Source organism: Rissa tridactyla, chromosome 2, assembly GCF_028500815.1.
Source record: "Rissa tridactyla isolate bRisTri1 chromosome 2, bRisTri1.patW.cur.20221130, whole genome shotgun sequence".
NCBI classification, from domain to species: Eukaryota; Metazoa; Chordata; class Aves; order Charadriiformes; family Laridae; genus Rissa; species Rissa tridactyla.
The window spans coordinates 68005350-68031479 of NC_071467.1; the positions used below are offsets into that span (position 1 = coordinate 68005350).

A 26130-nucleotide genomic window follows, 5' to 3' on the forward strand; every position below is an offset into this window, starting at 1 on the left:
TGGAAATTCTGCCTTGCAGCAAGAAAATAAAAGCACTTCATCTAGTTTTCACAGCCGATAGAAACTGGTGAAATGAACGTGATCCACAATCAGTATATGGAGATGACAGTATGGTCTTAAATCTAACAGAAATGGCATTACAATACTGCAACTGAAATATGAAATCATAGAATCTTCATGGTTGGAAAGGACCTTTGAGATCATCGAGTCCAACCATACACACACAAAAACCCTCCTACAATCTCTGTCACTAGAACATGCCCTGAAGTGCCAAATCTAGACGTTTCTTAAACACCTCTAGGGATGGTGACTCAACCACCTCCCTGGGCAGGCTGTTCCAGGGCCTGACCACTCTTTCAGTAAAGTAATTCTTCCTAATATCTAACCTAAACCTCCCCTGCCGCAACTTCAGACCATTTCCTCTGGTCCTGTCATTATTCACCTGGGAGAAGAGGCCAGCACCCACCTCTCTACAACCTCCTTTCAGGTAGTTGTAGAGGGCAATGAGGTCTCCCCTCAGCCTCCTCTTCTCCAAGCTAAACATGCCCAGTTCCCTCAGCCTCTCCTCATATGACCTGGTCTCCAGACCCCTCACCAGCCTGGTAGCTCTTCTCTGGACACGCTCCAGCACGTCAATGTCCCTCTTGTACAGAGGGACCCAGAACTGAACACAGCACTCAAGGTGAGGCCTCACCAGTGCCAAGTACAGAGGCACGATCACTTCCCTACTCCTGCTGGCCACGCTATTCCTGATACAAGCCAGAATGCTGTTGGCCTTCTTGGCCACCTAGGCACACTGCTGGCTCATGTTAAGCTGGCCGTCCACCAGCACCCCCAGGTCCTTTTCTGCTGGGCAGCTTTCTAGCCATTCTTCCCCAAGCCTGTAGCATTGCTTGGGGTTGTTGTGACCGAAATGCAGGACCCAGCACTTGGCCTTATTAAACCCCATACAGTTGGCCTTGGCCCATCGATCCAGCCTGTCCAGGTCCCTCTGTAGAGCCTTCCTACCCTCAAGCAGATCAACACTCTCACCTAGTTTGGTGTCGTCTGCAAACTTACCGATCAAATCAGCAAAGTTTAACCAGAAATAGCATGTGATATTGCCTACTGGTACAACATTCCAAAAGATGCAGTAAATTCTTCACCCTTGGAAGACTCTGAGTAAAAATTGCACATCTTTCAAAAAGATAGATTACAGTTCTGAGAGAGACTGGTAAACCTGACATAGGAATCACTTGACGGATAGAGTAAGTGGTCCATGGAAGTCAAGATTACCGTATTTCGCAAATGACTCTACTGGTAGGTTTTGACCAACTTAGGACAGACAGCAGTAACAACAAAACTTAGAAACAAAGAACTAGCAGTCCTTGTTATAAGCACCCCACACTCAGCCTACTAGCATTTCTACCACCATACCTGTCACTACCAAGATTATTGTATTAAAACTATTATTAATATACCAATATCTACATGCAAGTAACCCTTGCAAGGCCTACATGGTTTGTTTTGCTTTTCAATCATCCAGTGTTCTCTGCTGTTTGGTATGTAGGTTGTGCTACAAAGGAGAGGCTTTCCGATATTCCTGCCAATTCCTCCCCTGTTTTCCCCACATAGAAAGCTCTCCATATGACCTCTTAATAAATAGATCTTAGTGGCAAGGATAAAGGCTTGGCACTTCACTTGGCTTAAAAGCATGCCTGTATTAATGGCACCAATTTGGCTGCAGCTACCAGCACACCAAACTTAAGACAAACAACCCTCTATCTTTTATATCTTATCATTACATTTCTACCCATCTAAGGTTGGACATCTTACTTTAATACTGTTCAAGTTTTGGGGAGAGAAGTTTACACTGACGTTCACTCTTCTGGCTGTGGCTGTGGTTTCTGTCTATGCAGACGTAAAGATCAGACCTTTTTAAGGCACCTTTACCTTGTCAGGTTTCAGTAAAACAGTCCTTTGTGTCAACAAGAATCAGATCAAGAGTATTTTTCCCACCATAGTACAAGTACCTATGTGATTGCTTGTATCAGTAAGGTTTTAATAATTTAATAGGTATCCCATAAATAATATAAACCAATTCCAACTACCTGTCAAATCTTCATGTGAGTTTTCCTATGTATTGAGGAATTCTTATTTCCATTAGTGCTGGTTCAGAATTGGAACATCATTGGGAAAAAATGGTGAATAAAATTCAATGTCCCTGCATTCAAAGTAAAAATGAACATACATTTAATTGGACACCATTTCATCACAAAACTGAGAAAAATCACAAAACCCTCATTACTCTCCTTAAACGATGCATTTAATATTATTTTCAGAAAATTTTCAATTCCAGCCTGCAGTCTATGAAATACACTCGGTAAAGTACTGCAGCAATACCGGATCAACTCAGCAACAAGGAGGAATTCCAAACAAAAATGTGAATAAAAATGCATTTCTCTCTTCCTCCTGTTGCTAAATACCTCTGGAGTTAACATCCCTCACTGCAGCTTCAAACCGCACTTCAAATACATCACTGTCCACGACATTTGGGTCTTTGAATTTCTTGTGGTTTAGATGGTACCAAGCCATGCCCTCCTAAAGGAAGGACTCCTGTGCTTGAGAATTGCTCATAAGCTCTTGGGGCGACACTTCTTCCTGTTCCTTCTCTTTTTTCAAAAACCTGTGAAATGCCCACTTCCTCTTCACAACATTTCATCAGCCTCCTGTTGATGACTCCTCTCTCTTGGATCCCTGCCTCTCCCGCTTACTGTGGGCAGATGAGAAATCACAGAGCACTCGGAGTCAGCGGTCACAAGCAGGAGAATGGAGCTCTGGAGCAGCAATGATATCAGCCCCAGATGATGCATATGCTAATTGCGAGCAAGAAGACCCCCCTCCTGCGGGCAATGAGGATAAGAGTCACAGATGCGAGGAAATGGACAGCAGAACTCAGTACTTTGACTATGATGGACACAGAAGACTTGGAGAATAACCAGAAGAACTGGGTATGAACAGCCGCAGAGAACAGGGCTTCACTCCCTTTTTTATGCCAGATTCCTTCTGTATGTTTAAAATATTTACTGTGCCTCTGTGTCAAACAAGAAAATGCTTCTAACGGTATGGTACCAGTTGGTATCTGAAATGGATAGATCTGAACGTGAAAGACATTTTTATTTTAAAAGATTGCCTGTGCAAAAAATTGAATAAACTTTAATTGTTATCCAAAACCAAAGTGTTTAATCTCTCACTGAAACTACTCAAATCCATCAAGTGATCTGACCACCACTTACTTACTTTGAAAGAAACCCTGTTTTACTTCTCCTGATACTGTATTAGTTTTCCAGCAGTTCACCATTTTTAGAGCAGTTTGTGAGGCTGCCACACTTTAGCCTAGCTGCAAATGATCCAGACCTTAATAATTATATTTTTTTAGTTCCTTGCTTTCCAAAGCAAAACAGGTCCCTGCGTTGCTTTATCACTGCTTTGCAGTGAAAGCTAAGAAAATGGCAAGGTGTGCCTGAGAATGACAGCAGAACGAAGACATCACTGGTGGTATTTCTTTAGAGGCTGACGGCACAAGTCACAAATCAAAATAATGTAAATTGCTCCAAGAACAATAGTATTCACCAGAGACTTGCACACCATGACAGCATAAAAACTCGCACTGAAGTTGCCCTAAACAAAGTGTACTTAAATGCACTAATTTTTCCAGAATCTGATTATTCTGACCGATCTTCATTTTCATTTTAGAATCTTTTATTTTTTGGCATTTTATGGAACCTTCACAATAAAGGTTATAAAATACATATTTGTGTAGAATTTCACACAAGCAAAACATCCATGAGGAGACATGCGCAGGGGCATGTGATTTTGTGAAGAATTTTGCAAGGGGTTTTCATGTTATTAGGAACAGAAAATCCCAAACATTGAATTTCTCCATGAAAGAGAATTCTGGAAATAATCCATTTTGTGTTGACTGAAATTTTTAATCTTCATAAAAAACAGTATTTTTTTTCTTTTTTTTTTTAATTTAAATGTGTAATATAGTTCAAAAGTCTCTACCATCTCAACTGAAATTAATTTTAAAAGGAAAATACAAGCGCATAAAATTTCAAAAATTATGTCAAGACTATCCAAACTATCCTTCCTTTACCTTTGGAAATTAAGACTTGGTGACAGTAATGTAATTTCACAATCCTTGTGATTTTGAAAGAAATTGTGCCCTGCATGAATAGTTGTCCTCACAATTTTCTCCTTATACAAGAGCTAGAACCAAGACCAGAAAGCAGGATATGTTTCCCCAGCGTCACAAAATGCCATCTATGAAAAAGCTATAAATGGGGAGGCATACCCATGCCACGGCCACATGCCACGCGGCAGCAGCAAGTCCTTCATCAGCTCAGGTGAGGGGTGGCCCGGGTACCCACGGGGGTGGCACGAAGGGTGTCCCCAGTCTTCACTGCTGTCCACAGTGCTGCCACCACCCCGGTTCCCAGCACACGATATGGCTCTGCTGGCCTGGTTTTCTGGCTAGACGTGAGAGACCAAAGAAGGAACTTCTGTAACCAATAAAGATGAAGTGGGGGTGGTGGGAAGTGAGTTCTCTGGACCGTCTGTTGAAATCCCACTGAAAGCCGTAGGTGATGCAAACGCATTGTTACTACAGCTTTTTACATTAACATTCCCACAGACATCTAGGGTAGGCTCTAGTTGACGCAATACAGATCTCCACATAGGAGACATCTACATCTATACTATCCTGCTGAGTCTCCCTTTATACTTCACAGAGAGAAATAAGCTTTCTCTAGGATACAATTCTTTTTATCTTAAAATAGTCACCTAAATTAGGTCAGATTAATTTTTCCACGTAGAAATGCCAACTCCTTGACGGTACAGGAAACCCCACCGCACTAGCTGAAGGGACATATCTCCAGCCCAGACCTCCAAAGCCAGGTCAGATGAAGCCCAGCCCTATCAAAGCCCTTCTGCCCTGGACATGCCCGGAAACACCCCCGGCTTCACGGCGCCAAACCCCCCTCGGGGGCTGTCAGCCCTCACTGGATCCACCAACCATCTCCACTGCTCGAATTCCTTGTGGCTCAGAAGCCGTAACAGGAAAACAAAAAACGCCAAGCCCAAATCACTTTTCTCACATCAGATGCCTGCACAGACACCATCGATATATATAAGGTGCATTACACCGAGCAACTTCAAAGGCCTGAAATAAATGAAGGGTGACACTAAGAAGAAAGAGTAAAAAGAATTACATCAATGAATAACAGACTGAGTCCTTTAGGGTCAAAAGGCAGTAAAGGCTACATTTCTTTGTGCTGTATGAGAATTAGCTCAAACAACATTTAGAAAGGGTTAACATAAGGCAACTGTTTTGCACCCTTTGTACATCTCCGAACCTCTGCTGGACTGAAAAGTGAAAGCCGAGAATAAAACTGAAACTGCATACCTTCCATGACAGTTCACAAGAATAGCTTATAGGCAATTCAGCCAGGCTTATTCTTTTTCTTAAATATATGATTTAGAAAACAAAAAGCTATTGCCAGGAATCATAATAAAGACTTCCTTGGGGGGAAAAAAAAGAAAGATAACATGTTTCCTTCTTGTTTTCAGTTAGACAGTTCTGATAATAGGGATAGTGATACGGCAGTTTAGGGAAGTTAAAATTAGCATTTGTCAAGTATTTTATGGTTCACAATTTTCATGGCTACAGTAATGTACTGAGAAACTGTATTCTCTAAGAGGCAAAATACAACACCTCGCTCATGTGAATGCTACATGTCAAGGACTGATTTATCGAACACACGGTCTTCTAATAACTTCACAGGACACCAGTTTACAGGAGTATTCCAAAATGTCAAGTTTTTAGCAAACATGGACTTTTTGAATGACAAGATGCTTTTGTTTCCTATGCCTGTCCTGGCAGATGGTTTCCTAGAGCATCTCAGAAGACACGAATGTACAAGATGGAGTTACAGATCATATGCAATGAGTTGCACACATGAAATCCAACAGCTACTTTTTCTTGTTTATTAAATAATACTGTAATTAATAAGTGATGATGTATGTTAATGCCATTACAAAATGTCTATTTTTTTACTTGCGTTTAAGTAGAAATTCCTGTACACATACAATCCAAAAAAACTTAATGCAATGCTTCAGTTTACTGTATCTTGAGCCTGAAGCAAATTTTTTTCTTATTTAAGTAGGATAAGACAACAAGCATGCCTTGAGATTTTCGCTGTAGAAATAATTTGCTTATCAATGTCACTTTCGGTGAGTGTTTTGTTACTGTTTGTTTTGTGGTTTTTTTAATAAGCACATAAAGGTAGGCCTTAAATAAGCTGACACACAGCTATCATGTTATTGTGTCATTCCATTACAAAGGAACCGGTTTATTACCAAAGAAAAGACAGCCAGCCTTTAAGTCAGACTGGGACATGTTGTATCATCCCTGTCAGAGATGATACACATTAGGATAGACTCAGCCAAGTGTCAACAAGCAATCTGAGTGCAAATCAGCACTACTCAGAAAATCCCAGTGGTAGAGTTAAGTCTATTTGTATGCTCAAGCTATGTCCCAGCTACGGCACATGAACGTTTCCTGTTAACATCATCCCTAATCAAAGCACTGGCTTCACAGTCCTTGTATTGGCTACTAGCCCACAGAAAACTAAGAACAGAGTAACTTTGAAGGACCAAAATATTGTTCTTTATCCACCAGTAAAACTATTTTTAGATGTGCTTAAGCCTGTAAGAATCCACCAGCCTGCTCACCCTGAGGATGGCGTAGAAGGAGAGCCTCCAGATGTCAGCCATACGGTGAAAGACAGAAATAAAGCGGTGCGCAGACAGCTCAATTATACCTGGCTGCCCACCCCCGCGGGTAAAAATCTCAAGGGCATAATTTCCCTTACGACACTAAAAAGCTGCTCCGTGGTTGGATTCACAAATCTGCCAAAGCAGTTTTTCTGCCTTCCCACACCCTTTGTCCAACACTTCGAGGGTCAGGGCTCTGCACACAAGTTCAGCCCTGCTTCAGTTAGAGCAGGGGGGAAACACATCACACCCCTCTCCCAAGACACCCCTGCTTGGAGGGGCTGGAAAAGGGGACATACCCATCCTGTTAACTCTATCCTTCTGGTACAAATAAACAAACGCTGCAGCCATAGATGTACCACTTGAGGGATAAGCAGCCATCTACCAAACTAGAAGATCATTTTGGCTCGCTTGCTCTTCATTCTCAGTGAATATTTTAAGCAATTTTTTACGTGGAAGCACTGCATTATGAGTGTTCAAGGGATTCCCACTTCCAAGGAATTGACAACATGGTAACTAGGAAACGCACGTTAAATCATAGGAGACCTGAAAAAAACGAGTCAAAGAAAGCATTCAGTTCCCAGCTCAGCGCCAAAGCCACCAGGTTATAAAGTACCCTGCTGAAGAAAGTTTTCCCAAAGGCTCCTGCTGAAACAGCTTCATTTAATACAAAGAACTCAGACAGCTCTTGCAAGAGTGCTCCCTTTGCCTCACAGTTACCATTCGCATTCTGGAGTAGCGACGGCTTAATTAGTTGAAATGAAACAGCAGCAAAGCAAAAGACTGAAAACCCTCCCCAAAACCCCCCACCAGGCAGTAGGGCAGTGCCCTCTCATGGGAGGACATGGATTCAAAACCCCAGAGGCACAGGACAGAATGCCACCCTGCTCCCCTGTGCTCATGAATGAAGCTACAAGGCTGTTCAAGCCCTGTGCAACATCATACTGATTTTTTTTTCCATTTCTTATTTCAGCAAAAGCAATACAAATGCTTTTGGATGTAACTTTTCTTTCTTCCTAGTTAACTATGCCAAAAAGTCAAATATCTCTCCCACTCCTGAAAGTTCTCACATCCAAAGGGCCAAGCATCTGTATTTTCTACTTAAAAGAAAGTTAATTGAAAGGTTGTGTAAGGTCACATATGGCAGATCTGGGCTCACAACATTAATAAACAGAATCAGCTCTCTCGCATCCATACTGTCCCTGAGAAATGATTAAATCCAAAGACCTCTGTAACTTGTCTGTAATCAGCACTTAAAACTCGAGCCTGGGTGCTCTACTCTCGGAACGAGGAAGAAAAATCAGAAATCTTAATGCCCCACGTTTTGTTAACGTCTTACAAGTCATGATGACATGTCTTTTTCCTGGGGTTGTTTCAAAAAGATAATTATAGATTACTTCAATATTTCAATTCAAATTGTAGAGGTCAGTGCAACAGAGCTGAAGTTCTGCAATTCATATCTATTGAAAATGTAGGTAGGGAAAAATATTTTGGAGTTGCTCCAGAACTGGAAACTATGCAAAAACAATTAACAAATAAACAAATAAACAAACTACCCCAGCCCAAATGAAACAGGATTAAAAGCACCGAATCTGAGCAAATACCAGTAGGTTTTAATTGCTGCCTACTTCAACTCACATCTGCGCTTCCCAGTTATTGAAGCTGAAATGTTACTGCACATCTTCATCTTTTTACATGAGAAACTAAGACATATGCATTTTTCAGGACTGCATATCTATAATTACATTTCCAGTAGGAACTAATAAATGAATAAATAAAACAGTGAATTGTATTAAAAATAACTTACAAGACAGACATTTTTGTAATGAATATATGCAGTTGGTACATTTATGTTACATTATTAAACGTGGAAGCTATCCTCAAGTAACTTTATAGCATATGGGATCATGTTTGTTGTATGTTAAGCATTTCAGAAATTACACACCAGTGCTTATGAACCAAATGAACAATTAAAACTACATTAGAATTTCTCCCTTGGATAATTTTCTAGAGCTTCAAAAGAAGACATATAATACGTTCTTCCCATTATATAATGTAGTGGAACTGTTATTGGTGTAATAATGTCAAATTTTAATAACTTAATTGTAACAGTATAGTCCATGTTTAAAGCTTTATAGATAAGCAAATATGTTTAGATGCACCACTTTGCAAAATATTAAGCAGTCTACTACTGTATATGGAGCCTATATGTGCATGAAAGTGTGTATGAGTCTGAGGGCATCTGCACCACAAGACGCCTCTGATGCAGGATAGAGAAGTTCAAATCAATGAAAATCTCCTTAAGAACAGGTTTACTGTCCCAGATAATCCCGATATGTGAGTCCCTCCTCTTAATTTTGTCACAGTTGGTCACAGCCTAAAAGACAGGGCCTTAGAAATTAATTGTCCTGCTTTAATTTCTGCACAGAAGATAAAGAGGTATCCCAGAACTAGAAGAGAAAGTAAAAAAAACAGCTATTCTCAAATTTGAAAGTATTATGATGACAGATGTAATCTCAATAATCTATATATCTAGGTCTTCAGAGGCCTCACCTCTTGTACCAGCCCTTAATTTTTCCCCAAACCAGCAAGCAAGGCTTTCCATGGCCCCGATGGCGGAGCACAGACCTCGCTCCTGCCCAGGCAGAAGTAGAAATAGAAGGTGGTGATCTTCAGAGCTATCACTGGAGAAGAGCAAGACACAGAAGACAGTGCAGAAGAACAGAGCAACTCAGCAAGCCATGGCTTTGGGGAACGCTTTCTGGGTACCTCTGAAACCAGAAGAGCCACAGATGTTTGCCATCCCTCCTAATTCACACGGTCTTTATTCCTGCTTCTAGCACCAGCAGGGCACAATTGCACTGCGAGATGCCCACCGCAATCAGACAGCCAACTAACAGCCCAAACTTTTCCAGATACAGCCACATTCCCTGTATTTCAGCAGGGCAGAATTTGCCAGGAAGGGATTCGGTCGCAAGCTTTCAAGAGCACGATCACGGAGGAGGCTCAAATGTTACACAACTCTACACCTACGTCCGTTTACCTGCGTGTCGTGGAATGACACCTGGAGTTCATAGTTCTTCAGCATCCACGAATGCTTGTATAAATGTTTCAAGGCCAAATGGACAGCGGGCAACACGCCTGCCGTCAGGTTTCTCCGATCAATCAGGCAGCTGGTGGGCGAGAGCCCGAGAAGAGAGAGGCGGGTGCGATCCCGTTCCTCAGAGCACCTGATGATTAGCAGCACAAACAGCACCAGCGTGTCTAGTTTCCCGTTCCCGAAAACCATCTTTCTTGGTGCTTTTCTCTTTTTTCCTTCCCTTCCCCTGCAGCCCACATCACTGAAGAGCAGGCCTTAGATTCCCCGGTTGCAGCTTTCCTTTGCTTCAGTCAGCTGTGTCCCTCTAAGAAAGGAGCTAATTGTTATTAAAGGATAAAGACCTCTCTACGGCTGGCTTTTCCAATTTGGACAGTAATCCAGCTCACAGCAGTGCTGTGAATCAATACTTCACAAGAATAATCTCTAGGCAAATTGCTCTGCCAAGTCTAATTTTAAACACGTGTCATTTTAAACATTTCCGTGGCAGAAATATTCATCCATAGGTGACAAATCAATAAACAAACTAGTGTGATCCCTTCAAAAATAGATATTCTAGGGATGGATCGAAGTGGTTGCACACTGAACTCATATTTGCAGCAACCTGTACGAGTTGGGTCAGAAGATTGCTTCAGTTTGTTTTATCTTGCACGGATCACATTTTCAATTGGCTTCATACAGAACAAAGAGAGAACACGCAGTCTTGAGTGTTGATAATATTTTACAGACTTTTAGTGCAAAAGCTGCATCAGCTCGAAGCTGTATATCCTCTGCTTTTCTCTGAAACCCCTTGCTTCCCTTAAAAATCAATGGCAGTTGGGAGCATCTACAGAATTCAGGCCTGTTCCTCCCATGTACAGTCACGTAACTTCTGACAGGCATCTCACATATTGTCACAGCCAGCTAAGTGATGTCATCAACACTATTTGCGGTTTTGCAAGTAATATGCCAGGCTACGGAATGGAACGGATGCCGTGTGTGCAGAAATGCAGAGAAAACCAGTAACGCTGGCAAAAAAATCTTCTCCGCTGCAGGATAATATAGGGGACCACCATACCAAAGAAGAACCTGCACCTCTGCTCCCCAGCACTCGCCCCTCAGGCAAGCAGCGTCCTCCCTGCCCCTTTGGCGGCAGCAATGCCACTCTGCTCTCCTGTACGCAGCCACCTGGGTGACCCCTTCCCACCATTTAAGCAGCCAGCCCTCCCCACGCACAGAAAGCCCCCCACACCTACGGGATGCTGTCACAGGCAAGGGGGGGACATGCAAAAGCCGAGCCCAAGGACAGGGAGACGAAGAACATCTGGCCTGGGAGACGCTTATTTGCCCAAGAAGAAAAAAGCTCCGGTTTTCAGCGTAGTATCATTATACATGCAGCTGAATAGCAAATTGGTTTGCCCTCTCGTGGAAATTTAAGATTTCAAAAGAAATGCCCTGTGCCAAGCTGGGACGGAAACCCAAAACCTCAAAGGTTTTCATGACTCAATAATCTGAAAGGAAAACAAATGGAAGGGCTCATAGGCAGAAGTTTAATTTGGTATAAATCAAATTTGAAATTATATGTTCAGAGCTTGGCAATTTATTTTGTGAATAGTTGACATTTCAAAACAAAGTATTAGTTTGCTGCAGAAAGTAAGGGTGTTTTTTTTAATTTTAATTTTCGAAACACAGTGTTCCAGGTCAATAAATTATTCTGAAACTGACGCGCAACTAAAAAGCTTCTACAGAAAATCTCCAAATAAAGTCTAATCATAAACATTCTAACTTATAATTACAATCTATATATCGCATGACATGAGGGCATGGAAGTAAATAGATAAATAAAAGTAAAAAGAGCAAAATATATTGAATAAAGAAGCAATAAACGTCTGCCTTGGGCCCAGCAAACAGCCCCAAGCAGGAGATACGCTCAATTTATTACTAACTGTCCACAGCGACTCTTCTGCCAACTCGGTTGTGGAACTGGGTGGGCAAGAAAAGAGCCCAATCAATTATTTTTCCTCTCCATGCATTCTTGGACGCAAACACGAGGTGAAACAGAAATACCTGATGCATAACCCTGGCTTTTCTTTGTCGCCATTGCCCATAGTCAGAAAGCAGCAAGGCCTCACAGAGCCCTTCGTGTGGGGAAGGAGATGCTGGTTTTCTTCCTGTACAAGGCTATGCCCAAATCAAATGCAGCAGGGTCAAAATTTATTATGGGAGTTCCCTGGACTGAGAAATTCAGCATATCAGCTGGGCACCACACTAAGTAGGAAGCACGCTCTGGTAGCACAGTCCTGCATAACAACAATTTAATGCAATGACTTAATGGGTATTTTCTCTTGCTTAGTCTTATGATTCCATAATGTGATTATTTAAAACATATTTTTTAAACATTTTTTAAACCCAGGATGAAGTTCTACCCTGAGCAGAGGGCCACTATAGGCCAAGATGTTGCTTAAATCCCACTTAATACCTTTCTCAGAGGCTTACACAGGATTTTGTTGGTGAATAGTCCTTGGACCAGCTGCCTTTACCGGCATTATTTCAGCATTGACTACACTAAGGGAGAGGGGAGCAAGAAAGCAGGAGGCATTCATGGCTGCCAAACCTCAGCAGCGAAGGTGCTCTCAACTGCTTTTCTTCCTATGCCTAAATCTTTTCACCAACTATGTGGGAACGTGGGGCTCCGTGAGTCATAGCTTTGGCTCATATTTAGGTAACAAAAAGAACGTGGTTTGAATATCCAATATGCTCTTCTGCGTTCAAAAAACAAATCTGCCACCACACCTCGTTCAACCTCCGTTGCCTAACCAATGGCTTTAAATTCATGAGAGAGCAATGGTGTCTCAGAGGCTATGAAATCATTTTCAGTACCATATGGACATTTTAAGGACATACATTTTAGGGAGCATCACCTCATTCTACAGATACGTGACTGGCTTCAACCTAGACCAGCCTTCTTTTTTCTCCTTGTGCTACTTTTGGGTCTCCTCAGCACTGCTGCATTTAACCCATGCCTGGCAAAGAAACAAACAAGATGATGTACTACTGCAGCCTCGCGTTACTTGCTTCCTTAAAATCTGCTTCCTGACAGAAATCTTTCACTATCTAACCAGTCGGTTGTTTCTTACATAGTATTTTTATTGCTAATTAATCCTGTAATAATTGTGTCAAAACATGCCCATATGTTTTCATTTTGACAAAAAAAAAAAAATAGCCATGTTTGCCATACACGTGATTGATCATACAGGTATAATTTTTGGGTCTACAATTACAGCTCCTGAGGCTTAATACCTACAAAAGCACATTGTTATGCTCCTGTCACACATTTGAAGATTGAGTCTTTCAACTGAGTTTACTCAACACCCTCAGAATTTACTATCCAAACATATCAATTTTGAAATCTTAAACCGATAAATCAACTCCCTGCATTTTATATGCATTTCTCAAATGCGAAGCCGAATTTCTACAATTACTTGAAATAGTACTAATTTTGAAACTTGATTTCAGTGTCAGAAAATGAAGGCCATTTCATTTTAAACCCTGCTTTCCCCACTATTTCGGAAGGCCCCTACCAAAGGTAATTAATTGTTCTTCAGCACGGTAAGGATCTCTGCAGCTTTTGCAAGAGCTAGCTGAAAGCCTTAGGACAGAGCTGGTGACCAGATGACTCACTGTTGGCATCTCCTTTGTGAGATCTGCACAAACCGAGTAATTTTCAGAGAGGGAAACCGTAGGAGGAAATTGTGCTCCCTCATAGGAGCACAATTCCAGAGAACCTAAAAAAAGAAGAAAAAAACAAACACCTGGCATAATTTATTGCCTATAGCCGATACTTTCCAAAGGCAAAAGGAGAAATCTTTTCTGTGTTGTCCTCCTTACCACATTATCCTCTGCCTTTATAGCATTTTAAATTGAGTTCTCAATCCCCTGATCAGTATTTCTGAACCATGAATCACTTAAAGAGTTATTAGTTCATGTAAAAGGTGACTATATACTGTATTAACTGTGTTAAAGGCGGGCTATATATTTAAGCTATATGTCACCTCACGCCTCCCACACAAAACTTCCCCCCCCTTGAGTAACACCCATTAACATTTATAGGATGTTCTAATCCCAGCCTCAAATGTTAGTTTTTTTCGAAGTAGGTTATCATTCACCCTTCTTGTCCCATGTGCCTCTGCTCTTGCCGCTTAATCACTCAGTGTAATTAGACTAGGGAGCACTCACACACCCTAAGAAGCCTTGGTAATGCACTGGAAACCATTATGATTTATTTCGGATGGTAACTCCTGTTCTTACATCAAGACCAAGCCTCTACCTACACCAAGAACAGCTTCAATATTGATACACTATTATCTGCTCTAGCGTGTCCCAGCTTTTTAAGTAGCTGGCTGTTCAGCTAAAATTATTTACCTCCCACAGCCATCACCCAAATGACCAGGCTATCTACTTCCAACTGCTCTACCAAGACTGACAGGATTTGCTTGTAGCTGGTGAGATTCATCTGGAGAAGGCAAATGAAAACTTAACTTATTTTTGACGCAAATCCTAGTGTCTCACTCCTCATATGTAGCCTGAAAAATCTCATCTCTGCTTCCTTTCCCTCTTCCCCAGCGTTGCAGCACAAAGATCAAATTAATTTCCTCCATTCCAAACAGAAGGCTTGAAGAAAAGAGATAAAGTTACTAGTATATACAGCATCAGTGAGATTATTTCTGAAGTAATAGATCAAATTCTAGTGGCAGCACTTTGAGAACGAAGATGACAAACTGTAAAAGATTGAGAAGAAAGCCACAGGAATGCATAAAAAGCTGGGGGGGGGGGGGAAGCAGCAGCTCACTCTGTCTAGTTCAATGTTCAGAGGCAACTTAATCTGTAACTTGCTCTATAATGGATGAAAAAATGATTTCTAATAATACCAAACTTTCAAACTCATTGGTTAAGGAAAATGCACTTTCTACCCTTCAGTGAACTATCCCCTTTAAATGAAATAACCTTTATAAGTTCAGTTAAAAAGAGCTGTTAGCTGCTGTAACTGCACAAAGGGCTTCTCCTGACATTGCGGTAACACCCCCTGATACCCACCAGTGACATTAATTGTGCCAGCCATATAGACCTGCCTCAAGTAACAAGGCCCAAGGGACACAGTACTCCCACCGAGTCACTCCTTTTGTTTACCTCATACAAGCTGTTATTTTTGCCAAGGTCAAACAGAGCATTTCCAGATATGCGTTAATCACAAAAATGATCATTTTTTAAATGACTGGTTTTTAAAAATACCTGTACCTTGCATACTTCTCAACTACGAGATCTTTGTGATGCAATAATCTAATTATAAAATATACTTAATTCTGAAAATACTAACACCGATCCTGAAAGGGTCTGTTATCCCAAAGGCTGAAAAAAATCAGCATTTTATTCCACCAGGCAATTTGAAACTTTAAAGCAAGTAACTATGAATGCCTTTGTTCTTAATTAAAAGTGGCAATTCTAGGTCTCCTCCTTGTAGAAGCACGTTGCATTTTCATAGGTGGGCTGGCTTTCTAAAATGCTGAGCATTCAGCAATTCCCACCAATGTTGACAGAAAATGCAAATCACTCCGTGCTTTTGGAAAGCAAACCTTCAGTTCAGGGACCTAACTTGAAACTCTTTTTTTTTTTTTTTTTTTTTTTAAAAAAAAGCAATCTGGAGCTGATACCATTAGCATTCTTCACAGAAAGAAATGAGGAGCGGAGGGGAGCCTGGCTAAGTTTAAAGATATGGAATGCAAAACTCTCTGTATCGCTTTCTCTATGTAGGGGTAGCTATTCCTATTTCATTTCTTTTACTACATTGCATAAAGTCTTCCTGCCACTGGAACATCCCTCCAACTTAGATTCTCACCAACAACATGGAATTTGGTCCTGCATAGAATTTTTAGAAAGGGAGAAAGTGGAAGGGAAAAAAAGAGAAAGTTGGGTCTCTGTCCCAGTCAACCTCCTGTAAATAATTAATACGCAGGGCTTCTCCAAATTCACAAGGGAGAGGGGAAATCAAAACCCAAGGTGCTTTTACAGAACTTTGAAATTATATGAAAGACGCCACAGAAATGGAGAGTTTAATATTTTTATACTGTATGGGTATAATAAAATATCTCTTTATGACGCTGTTAAGATACTCAAGAGTGCATGTCTGATAATCACAATGCTTGAAAAATGTTACGTGTTATATTTTGTACCACACCAAGTGTTAATCTGTCAAAAACTGTCACTTTATATAGAGAGTAAAAATTTTAAAGAAAGGTATCTGTTCTTTGCTAGAAAAACATTAAATTCCCTGTGAAAGCAGGAGCAGTAAACAGCGGAAAGGAAGTTAATTAACATCCCAAAAGGGGCCTCTTACTACTTCTCCCTGGAGGTTTTGGATGTAAAATGGTTACTTAGACACCTATTGTGTGTATGAATCTTCACATAATCCTGTAGTTCAGTGAAGCTGCAGCAGAAGCTGAGGCCCACCATAGGTGACTGGTAAATTAAATTAAATTAGGTAAATTAAAATACATAACTACTTTAAGGAAACAAAAGATTGAACAAATACATTCTTTTAAAGATATATGGCAGTGATTCTTTAATCAAAAAAACTGAGATTCTGGAAATAACCAGGCAGACAGGATGAGCTCCTCTAACAGGGATTGTGGCAAAACAGTCTTACAAAAAAGACGGATATAGAAAAGAAAATGGGGTTCAGCCAAGAATTCAAAAAAAAAAATCCACAGAACTAGCTACTCAGCGAAGGAGCAGATGAATCCAGCAGACCCAGCTTGCCAAGAAAGAAGCTAACAAGCTTTTCACTTCTGGTCTGGGACATTCTTTAGAAGGCAAGAAGGCTTCTGATTCCAGCGGGATCTAACCCACCCTAGAGCCCTTCATATGAGGCTGGAACCCCTGGACAGCCAGAAAAGAGCCTGAAAGCCTTGATAACCCTGCAGAGCCCGCCTTGCCGGTGATTTCCCAACCCAGTAGCTGGGAAGGCATTGCAGGGAGCGAGCCGCGAGCTGCTGCTCGCCCAGCATCAGCGGTTACAGGGTCAGCAGAGTTTAAGCTGGAAATAGCACTGGACTTTTAGAAGAATTTCAAGCAAATCACAGGGAAAAGTTTGCCAGAGAGGAGGAGGACGATCTGGGGGGGGATCCTGAATACAAGATCGGAGGGCTTGCTAAAGTACATATTCTAGTTCATAGGGGAGCAGGCAGAAATCCCCAGGTGAAATATACGGCCTATATGGTTAAGAGCTGGATAATCCTAATGGTCCTCTGATCTTAGAACTCATTCATTATTTAAGAGAAGCACCATGGCCATAGTAGGAAACCTAAGTTTTCTAATCCTATCCCTCAAACTCGAGATGTTCACTTTAAAGCAATTAGTCCATTATCTGGGCCTTCATCTCTCAGGAGCCTCAGTAACAACAATTTGGACAGCCCTGCTGAATTAGCCCTCACATTCTGCGCTCTTTGTGACTATTATTTTCAGAGAGAAGGAAGGTATTTGCCTTTAATTTGTTAGCTTTCATTTTCACGTTTGAGAATACTTATTTGGAAAAGACTATGGGTAAAACTGTCAGAACTAAAGGCCGATGATAATGAAAAACTAATGGCACAGAAACTGGCCATCAATCACTGACTTGGCAATGAGGTTATGTGGTTATTCCATCACAGGGAGAAAAAAAAAAAAATGGGGAAAAAAAAAGTGCTGTTCAGTCAGTATGTCCCGTTTGCAATTAGCAGGTAGTATCAAGCAGCCCTCAAATTCAGCAGGCCTTACCCACAGCAAAATCGTCTGCAAACAGAGGAATACTTGCCTAGGACAGAAGACTGTCATCCCATACATGTCAGTAGCATGGCAAGGGGAGACACAGCATGACTGAAAACATATTCCAGCTATTCTTAGGGGCACTACCTTCTTTAAGTCAGAGTGATGCTGTGGCTGAACCAGTTTGCTTCAGGAGTCACGCTACTGGTCCATTAATGCTGGAGCCAGGGGACCACGAAAGCACTGCAAATCTCATTTCTAGCTCAGACAGACCTACAAATCAGAGAACGGTGCATCTGGCTCCTGAAAAGCTTCAGGCTCTGTCACTGATTTAGTTCCAGGATTCCTAGTACAAAAATAAATTAAAAAAAAATGTGATGTACTGCACTGTACCCTCTCAGTTTGGAATCCCACAGCCTGAAATATATATATGTGTGTGTGTCTGCATGTGTGCATGTGTATATATATGTATCCTGGACTACATGGGGTTGCCACATATCAACATACATCTCCACAGGACTGAATCACACAATTGCTGACTGGCCTCAATGTACCTGTCTGCAAGCCCCAGCTGCTCCAAAAATTATTTGAGCCAAAACAGATCACGAAGGGTTTTCCTCTGTTAACTTCCACCCGATTCCCTGAGCCAGACCTCTGTATGCAATGGTTCAACCCTTCCTAAGTAAAAATATCTGCTTTCCTGTGATCGCAATGGCCTCCACGGGAGTTTCATGGAAAAACTGTTTGGCTCCCAGCTTCTCCAGTTTGCTCAAATGCATTGTTATTCCACCTTATGCCATGAAAATGTCCATAAAGCAATGAAATTGAAAGCAGACAACAAAGCTTGAGACATACATGCATCACAATGCTCAGACAATTTATGTGAGATGGTGTTTTGTTAGCCTCGATGTGCAATGCTAATGTCATCCCAAATAGTTACGTGTATTAAATTAAAACAATAGAAATATTCCATTGACAACTATTTGTGTAAATGCCGCCATGAAATCTCTCGGTTTTAGCTCCTTCCTCTCCTTTTTCCTATCGCAAATATTTTCTTCACAGTTATCACCAGGATATTACAACCCATCTTTTCCACAAACCTGAGTAATTCACTCTGGTTGATAACCGTATCAGAGGATAGGGCCTTCCCCCTCTTTCTTCAAATGTAAATGGAAACTCCTTCCTGGATTTATTCAAAAAAACAACTTTTCCCTGCTGATGGAGCATGTTTGGCATTTGAATCAAAAGACTCCATTACAGTGTGTTTTGCAGTATGTATAGGATAAGTTATACTTGAAATTGCAAGACATATGCCAGAAAATGATACATTGGCTTTAATCTCTTTGCAGAGATATTTAGAGGATATACATTCTGCAGGTCTGGGATCCGCACCCAGAGGAGTGGGTGCAGTGAATACATGATTTCTCTCCTCTCCCCACCCACATCTTAGCATCAGCAGAGAAGCCAGCATAGAATTAACATAAACACTTAACTTTTAGATTATTCCCTCCAAGTTTCCAAAACTCTAGAGCAAAAAGAGGTTATGTTGCAAATGGAGCCATATTATGCAAAAGTCAAAGGGGACATTGACTATTTAAAGAACTATGTCCCTTCCAAGCAGAACATCGCCAGTAGAGTAGACAGTGATCATCATCCATACACGTAGCGTACTGCATTTTAATGCTACACTCTTTGCACGTATCAGACAGCACAAGTACTTGGTAATATTTAAAGGTAAGATATTACCCAACTGCTTCAACATAGGCCAGACACGAACTCATCTGACGATACAAGAACAAATGTCTGCCAGTTCAGTCTGCTGTAAACTGGACCCTCTTTTAGACTCTGACATCTCCCATGTATGCAAGCTGACTGCTGCTCTCAGACGACCACAACACCACCTATCTGTCCCATTTTGAGTACTACTGTAAAACTGAAAATAAGACTCCAGACAATTTATTCATCAGAGAACTCACAAGCATGTCAGGGCTCACCCCCAGAGTCCCAACTTGGCTTTGGTACACCATATTTATCATGGAATGGTTTGGGTTGGAAGATCATCTAGTTCCAACCCCCCTGCCCTGGGCAGGGACACCTCCCACTAGACCAGGCTGCTCAAAGCCCCATCCAGCCTGGCCTTGAACGCTTCCAGGGATGGGGCATCCACAACCTCTCCAGGCAACCTGTTCCAGTGCCTCACCGCCCTCATAGTGAAAAATTTCTTCCTGATAGCTAATCTAAATCTACGCTCTTCCAGTTTGAAGCCATTACCCCTCGTCCTGTCACTACATGTCCTTGTAAAAAGTCCCTCTTCAGCAAATCCAGCTGCTGTCGGAGAGACTTCAGTCTATGCCTCCTAAGACAAAGGGTCTAACCTATAAATCGTGTGATTTCTTTCGGGGTGTGGGGGGCCTAGCTCAATTCTCTTAGGGCGGAGTTCATCAGATGGCAACCAGCAGCTGTTTGTCCCTCTCTGAGGACCATCAGGTGCTACTGAACACTGAACTCCACGCCCCTGGACAGACACCTTATTTTGCACCACTGACACAAACTTGTTCTCCTGTTTCCAGAATATATTCCCCATCCTTAGTAATAGTAAATGTGACTCCTGCTTCAGCTTGCAGGAACAAGACATGAGTTGACCCTATCATCGACATCATTTATGACTGGACTTTCTGGAAAAGACATCTTTATCTGGAGGCTGAGGGTCATTTTTAACTTAGAATAGCTGGTAGGAACGACCCAGACTGGTGCACGACCTGTACAACTTTCTCAGACTTTCAGGGAGGAGGGTTTTACTGAAAATACAGATAAGGTTTTAGTAAAAGAAGAAAATAAAGTGAAGTTCTATTTATAATATACCTAGACTGTAACGTCCTGTCAGATAAATTAGGCAAGGCACTTTCTACTTAATTACAGAATAGCAGTAGGCAAATATGTATTAAATGTCAATAAATTCGCACGTTCCTTCAGATTTTGTGGAGTCCTCTGCATTTTCCAGAGCTCACCCTTCTATGCCAACCTGCTATTTAAAGCTATTAGAGTGTATTATGGCACAAAGATGAGATTATATCAGGATTACCACAAGTTATTTGTAGTAGTTAGAGAAAATGAAATAATCTCATCCCCATAGTACGAATATTCTTCCCTCTTTGTGATAATATACCCCACTTACTTCTGGAAGATTTCTTTTTTTCACCTTGTCAAGACTCACTTTGATCTTCAGAAATAAGTGACAGAATTCTAACTTGCATACACAGCTTTCTTGACTATACGTGTTTAGATTCAAAACAAATTCAGCCTATTTGTGCACCGCTTGCAGCACTGCTCCTACAAAAAATCAGAGAAAATATGCCATATTCGAGGGAAGATGTCCAGATGCAGAAGGGCAGATATCCAACTTCCATTAAAGCCCTTGTCTTCTTCCACTATGCCTCTTCCTCTAGTTTCTGCATGGTCAGTTTTTGCCTGATGCAAATTAAATACTGTTGAAATTGATAATTTTTTCTCCTAGAATGTTTCATTCCTTTATTTTAGGGTTATTCCGCTTTTTTTTTTTCCTGTAACAGATGTGTGTCAGGGCACTTAAGCAGAAATCATCTTTCCTGATTTACATGAAGTTGCAAATTACATCTAGTGTATGTGGAGCTTTTCATTTCATTATTTTGCAAAACATTTCTTTGCATTTTCAACCAATTAAAGTTACAATCACAGGGATGGGAAAAAGAAGAAATATTATATCACAGTTATTGATCCAAAGCCATAAACTATCAAGCGCCCTTAGCTTCTAGGACCTGGTCCAAGGGCCATTGGAATCAGTGAATTACTGCCATTAATTTCAATGGGTTTTGGATGAGACTCTTTAGAGATGATCGCTTTATAAATTCTCTAGTTTCTAAAATAGCGTAATTATGAAATTTTGCCTAAGAGTCTCATCTAGAGTTTGCTCCCGCTCTCATTGAAATGAGCGGCACAAATTAAAGTCACTAACTTAGACCAGAGTTCTGCAAACACCTGAGCTTTGTTTTATTCACTCTGCCAACGTAGGAACGTCCAAATAAATAAAGACATGCCCAAGGGGTAGCAAAACAGAGTTCACCAAACTGGATCGCGATCGCACTCCAAACACACTTAACCATCAAAAATACTCAAGACAGAAGCCTGTACATTTTTCTGTACTTGCTGTAACCTGTGGTCATCTTTTGTAACAAAGATGTCATTCACACAATCACAGCTGGTTGAGACATACGCTAAGGATTGTACTTAAGTGCTTAATTCAGTTTAAACGCTTTGAAAAACACTAGGGCTCCTGCTCACTTGCTCAAAGGCTAGCGAGTTAAAGCACTGACAAACAACAGCCTAACTTAGAAGGCACACTGCAGTTCTTCAAGTGATTGATCAGAAAGTAAAGGCATTATAATGCTTCATTATACAAATCAGAAACATCAAGCAAACTAAAATATTCAGTTCAATCCTGACAGAAAACTACCTGAATGCATAATAAACTTTAAAAAAAAGAAATCAATTTGTTTATTTTCATTATTATTTTTCATGACTTTTTTTAAAATATTATGCAAGATTGCAACACAAACATCAGATTGCAACAATGGGAGATTTTGGAAAGACGTGAGGGAGAATATATGATTTTCTGAATCACTGCCATACATTTCCTAAGCATTATAAGTACACTACAGTTATTTCTCAAGCTATTCAAAAAATCCCACACGTTCAAGGCTCCACGTTCTCTTTTGAAGAGTCAACAATGTCACAAGTCTCACCTGCGAAGCCCTGAGACAGAGAACTACTCCCTGCTCTGTGATTATGCAATGATAAGGATCCAGGCCTTTCAGGCGTATCTATTTATTGGCGACCTCAGAAAACAGGCTGAGGACCAAGTGGGCATGATGAGCCATCTACCCTTCTGCTTACGGTAAGTGCACTGAAGAAATAAGGTAATGTCTGAACCGAGTGAAAAAGTTTGCACTACCATTATGTATTTAATGGCTATTCCAGCCATTAGTCTATTCTGTTTCGGTGCAGTCAATCTAGTGCTCTTCATGAACACTAAGTTATTTACTTGTCACTATTAAGCATGCAATAATGATCCAACCGTACTCCAAATATATACATTCGCCTGATTTAGCATTCCATAACCATCCATTTATTAATTGCTTAAAAGCATTCAAAGCCACACGGCAAGCTGGCAACATGACCCTGATTCTTTTTGTCCCTAGAGTACAAAACAGTAAAAACACAATTTTTAAGAAACTGATACTCATTCCAGAACAAATAGGGCATTTTTTTCCTGAATATTTTAATGCTAACTACCTAGTTCAGAACCCAAAATCTGTATTAAGAACTTCAAAATATTTTGACTGCAATGAAGTGCAGCACCTTATTGATTATGATGTTCTGTATGAAGAAGGAAGATCTTGCCTAGGCTTCTCTACTTCCTATGCATGTGTTATTTTTGTAACAATTTCATCCAAGGGAAGGATTTAAATAGAATAATGTAATGAAAACAGGATTAGGAGAGCTGTGATTTTTTTTCTAACAAGTACCTCACTTTATGAAACAGGTAATGCCATTCAGAAAATCCCCCATAATTCTCTTCATTATGATTGCAGAGTTCCCTGAGATTCATTTTTTTTAAGGAAACAAAACAGGTACTCTATCTAGGCTGAGCTCTCCTGTGTTCCCTTTCAATATCTCAGCCTTGTTCACGCAACGCAACATGATGGCAGCACACTTTCTCCCAAACTACATCTTCAGCAATATTGCTCTCCATGCATTTCTGCCCAGGGATATCTGAACAAAAAAAATCGTATGACAAATACACGTCAATAAAAAGCAGCCACCCTAGAAGCAGAGACTTCTGCAGTAATTTTGGGGACGGAGACACTGTCGCAAAGCGGTCCAGCCTGTCATTCCTGCTTCCCCCTGGACCCTGAGAATCGAAGGGGAGAAGACAGGGGCTTCCTTAAATTACAGACAGGAAGATTTTCGGTAGTCGCTGGCTTTACCGAGGGTTGTCTTGGAAATGAGCACCCGCCGCTGGCATTACACAAGAAGCGACTGCCATCTTCAGGAAAGCCTCGACACTGGAGCAGCACGTACCCTCCGCAAACACACGCTTATTGAAGTTGTGACCAAAACCAAACGCAGTTGTGGGTAGCTGGTGGTGGGAACCAACTTAACAAAGCCCTCGCCTCGCTCCCTGCCTCTCTCCCGACCAGGTAAAGGTAGGAAGGAAGATGTTTCCCCGCAAGCACATCACGGCGCAGGGCTCCTCTCCCAGCCCAGCCCGCCGGTGCCAGGCAGCGGTCCGGAGCGGGGCACCTCGCAGCCCTCCCGCCGCGCTGCCGGCCGCTCGCCGGGCAGCGGGACCGCAAATTTAACTCTTTCCGAGGAGCGGCTCCGAGCCCCGCCGCCGCCTCCCTCCCGCCCGCCGCGCAGCCCCCGGCCGGGCGCCCAGCCGCTCCCGCCGGAGGAGAAGGAGGGAGGGATGGAGGGAAGGAGACCCGCCGAAACCCTGCCGGAGCCTCCCCGCCTCCTCCTCAAGCTACGGCCCTTCGTGTCCCGGCGCTGCACGGGATAAACGGGGATGGCAGCGTGTGCCCGCTGGCGGGGAGGGGGAGCGAAGTGGCCGGCGAAGTGCATCTGTTGCTGAACGGGGTCGCGGCTGGCGAGAGGGATGCGGCCGCCGCTTCGCTGGCCGAGGGAGGGCCAGCGAGAGGCAGCCTTCCTCCCACCCGTGTACGTGCCCGCCAAGGGCAGCGGATCCCAGCCACAGCCAGCCACCCCCGCCGCCCGGGCCCCCACCCCCGCCGCGCCGGGCAGGGGCTCCCCCGGGAGCGAGCCGCTCCGGATATGCGGGACGAGCCAGGATACGGCCCGCCGGCTCCGCTTCCTCTCCCTCCGCCAGTCCCTTAACATCTACCGGCGGCTTTTGCGGAGCCGGGCGGGCTCGGAGGCGCCGCTCGCGGCCCCCGCCGGCAGCCGCAGCCCCGGCCCGGGCGTCCGCGCTGCCCTTGCGCCCCGCAGCGCCCCGGGACTGGGCGGCGGCGCCTCCCCTCCCTGCGCCCGGGCGGCGCGGGGCCCGCGGCCGTTCCTACCTCCGTGTCGTAGAGCCGCAGGTCCAAGAAATAAGGGTTGAGGAGGGACTCGTTGCGGATCTGATCCATGGCCAGCTGCACGGCGGGCAGCACCCCCCGGCCGATCTTGCTCTTCTGGTCCTCCTCGGACTGGCTGAGAGGCATCAAGCCCATGATGGAGATCGGCGTGGTGGCGTTGGGGGGCAACCCGGCCGCCCCCCGGGAGCTGCCCCGCGGCCAGCCCCAGCCCGGCGGCGCCCAGCCCAGGCACAGGAGCAGCAGTAGCATGGCAGGGTTGGAGGTGGCAGCGGCCGGTCTCCGCGGAGAGGGATGCATGCTGCTGGATGGGGGGGAGGAGGAGGAGGAGGAGGAGGGCTGAAGGGGTGGGGGGGACGGACAGAGCGGCGGAAGGGAGCCGAGCCCCTCTCAGTCCGGGCGCATCCCCCGGCGGCAGAAGCCAAGGCGGGAGGAAAAGAGCCGCCTCTCTCTGCTTCCCCAGGAGCCTCGGGGTCTCCTCTCTCTTCCCCCCCCTCCCCTCCCCTGGCAATAATCCTTCTGGCAATGGCGCCTACTCCTTCCCAGGTCTGCCAGCTGCAACCACCAGGAGCAATAAATAAATAAATAACCCCCTCCACCACCACGCACACATAGACACACTCCCCGCTAACCCTCCTCCTCCTCCTCCTCTCTCCTCGGCGGCAAAGGAGCGGGACCTGCCTCTGCCTCCCCAGCCGCTCTCCCCCCTCTCCGCTCAGGGAGGGACAGCACCTCTCAGGCGCGGAGGGGGGGCCCGAACAGTCCTCATTGAACACCTCCCTCCTTCCCCCCTCCTCCTCCTCCTCCTCCTCCAAAAGAAAAAAAAAAAATTAAAAAAAAAATAGGATGCTCCGGCAGAAAACGCCGGCGAGGAAAAAAGCCCCCCCTAGAGCCGGGGAGGCGGAGGAGGGGAGCGGTGCTGAGCCGGGGCGGGGGGTGCTACTGCCGCATTCCCCGGGAGTCGGGGCAGCCCCCGCCGCGGGCGGGAGGTGCCGCCTGCGCCCGCCCTTGGCAGAGCCGGCAGAGCCGCCGGGCGGGATGCGCGGCCCCGGGGCCGGGGGCAGAGTGAAGTGTGCGGCGGGGGGGGTTGGGGGGGAGGGGGAAGGTAGAGTGGAGCCGGGCCGAGCTCCCTTCACGGCATCAGCGTTCGGTGCCCGTGGGTCGGGCACCTTCTCCAGGTGGAGCTCCCAAGGCCAGCGCGGATGGCCAGAGGTGCTGCCTGCGGGCGGCGGGTGCCGCACGTCCCCGGGGCCCGCGCCGCCCCCCCCCCCCCCCCCCACGCGTGACCGGGCGCGCACACGCACCCCCCAC

At 43.7% G+C, this 26130-nt stretch overlaps 1 protein-coding gene across 1 annotated transcript in view; it reads right to left on the bottom strand.

The window, feature by feature from the left end:
- GABBR2 (gamma-aminobutyric acid type B receptor subunit 2) overlaps nucleotides 1-25119 on the bottom strand; it is a 488425-nt gene extending 463306 nt beyond the window's left edge. Inside the window, exon 1 of the mRNA XM_054191752.1 lies at nucleotides 24805-25119. Within this exon, the coding sequence (XP_054047727.1) occupies nucleotides 24805-25119 (315 nt within the window). The remainder of the gene's footprint in view (nucleotides 1-24804) is intronic.
- Nucleotides 25120-26130: the final 1011 nt, after the last annotated feature.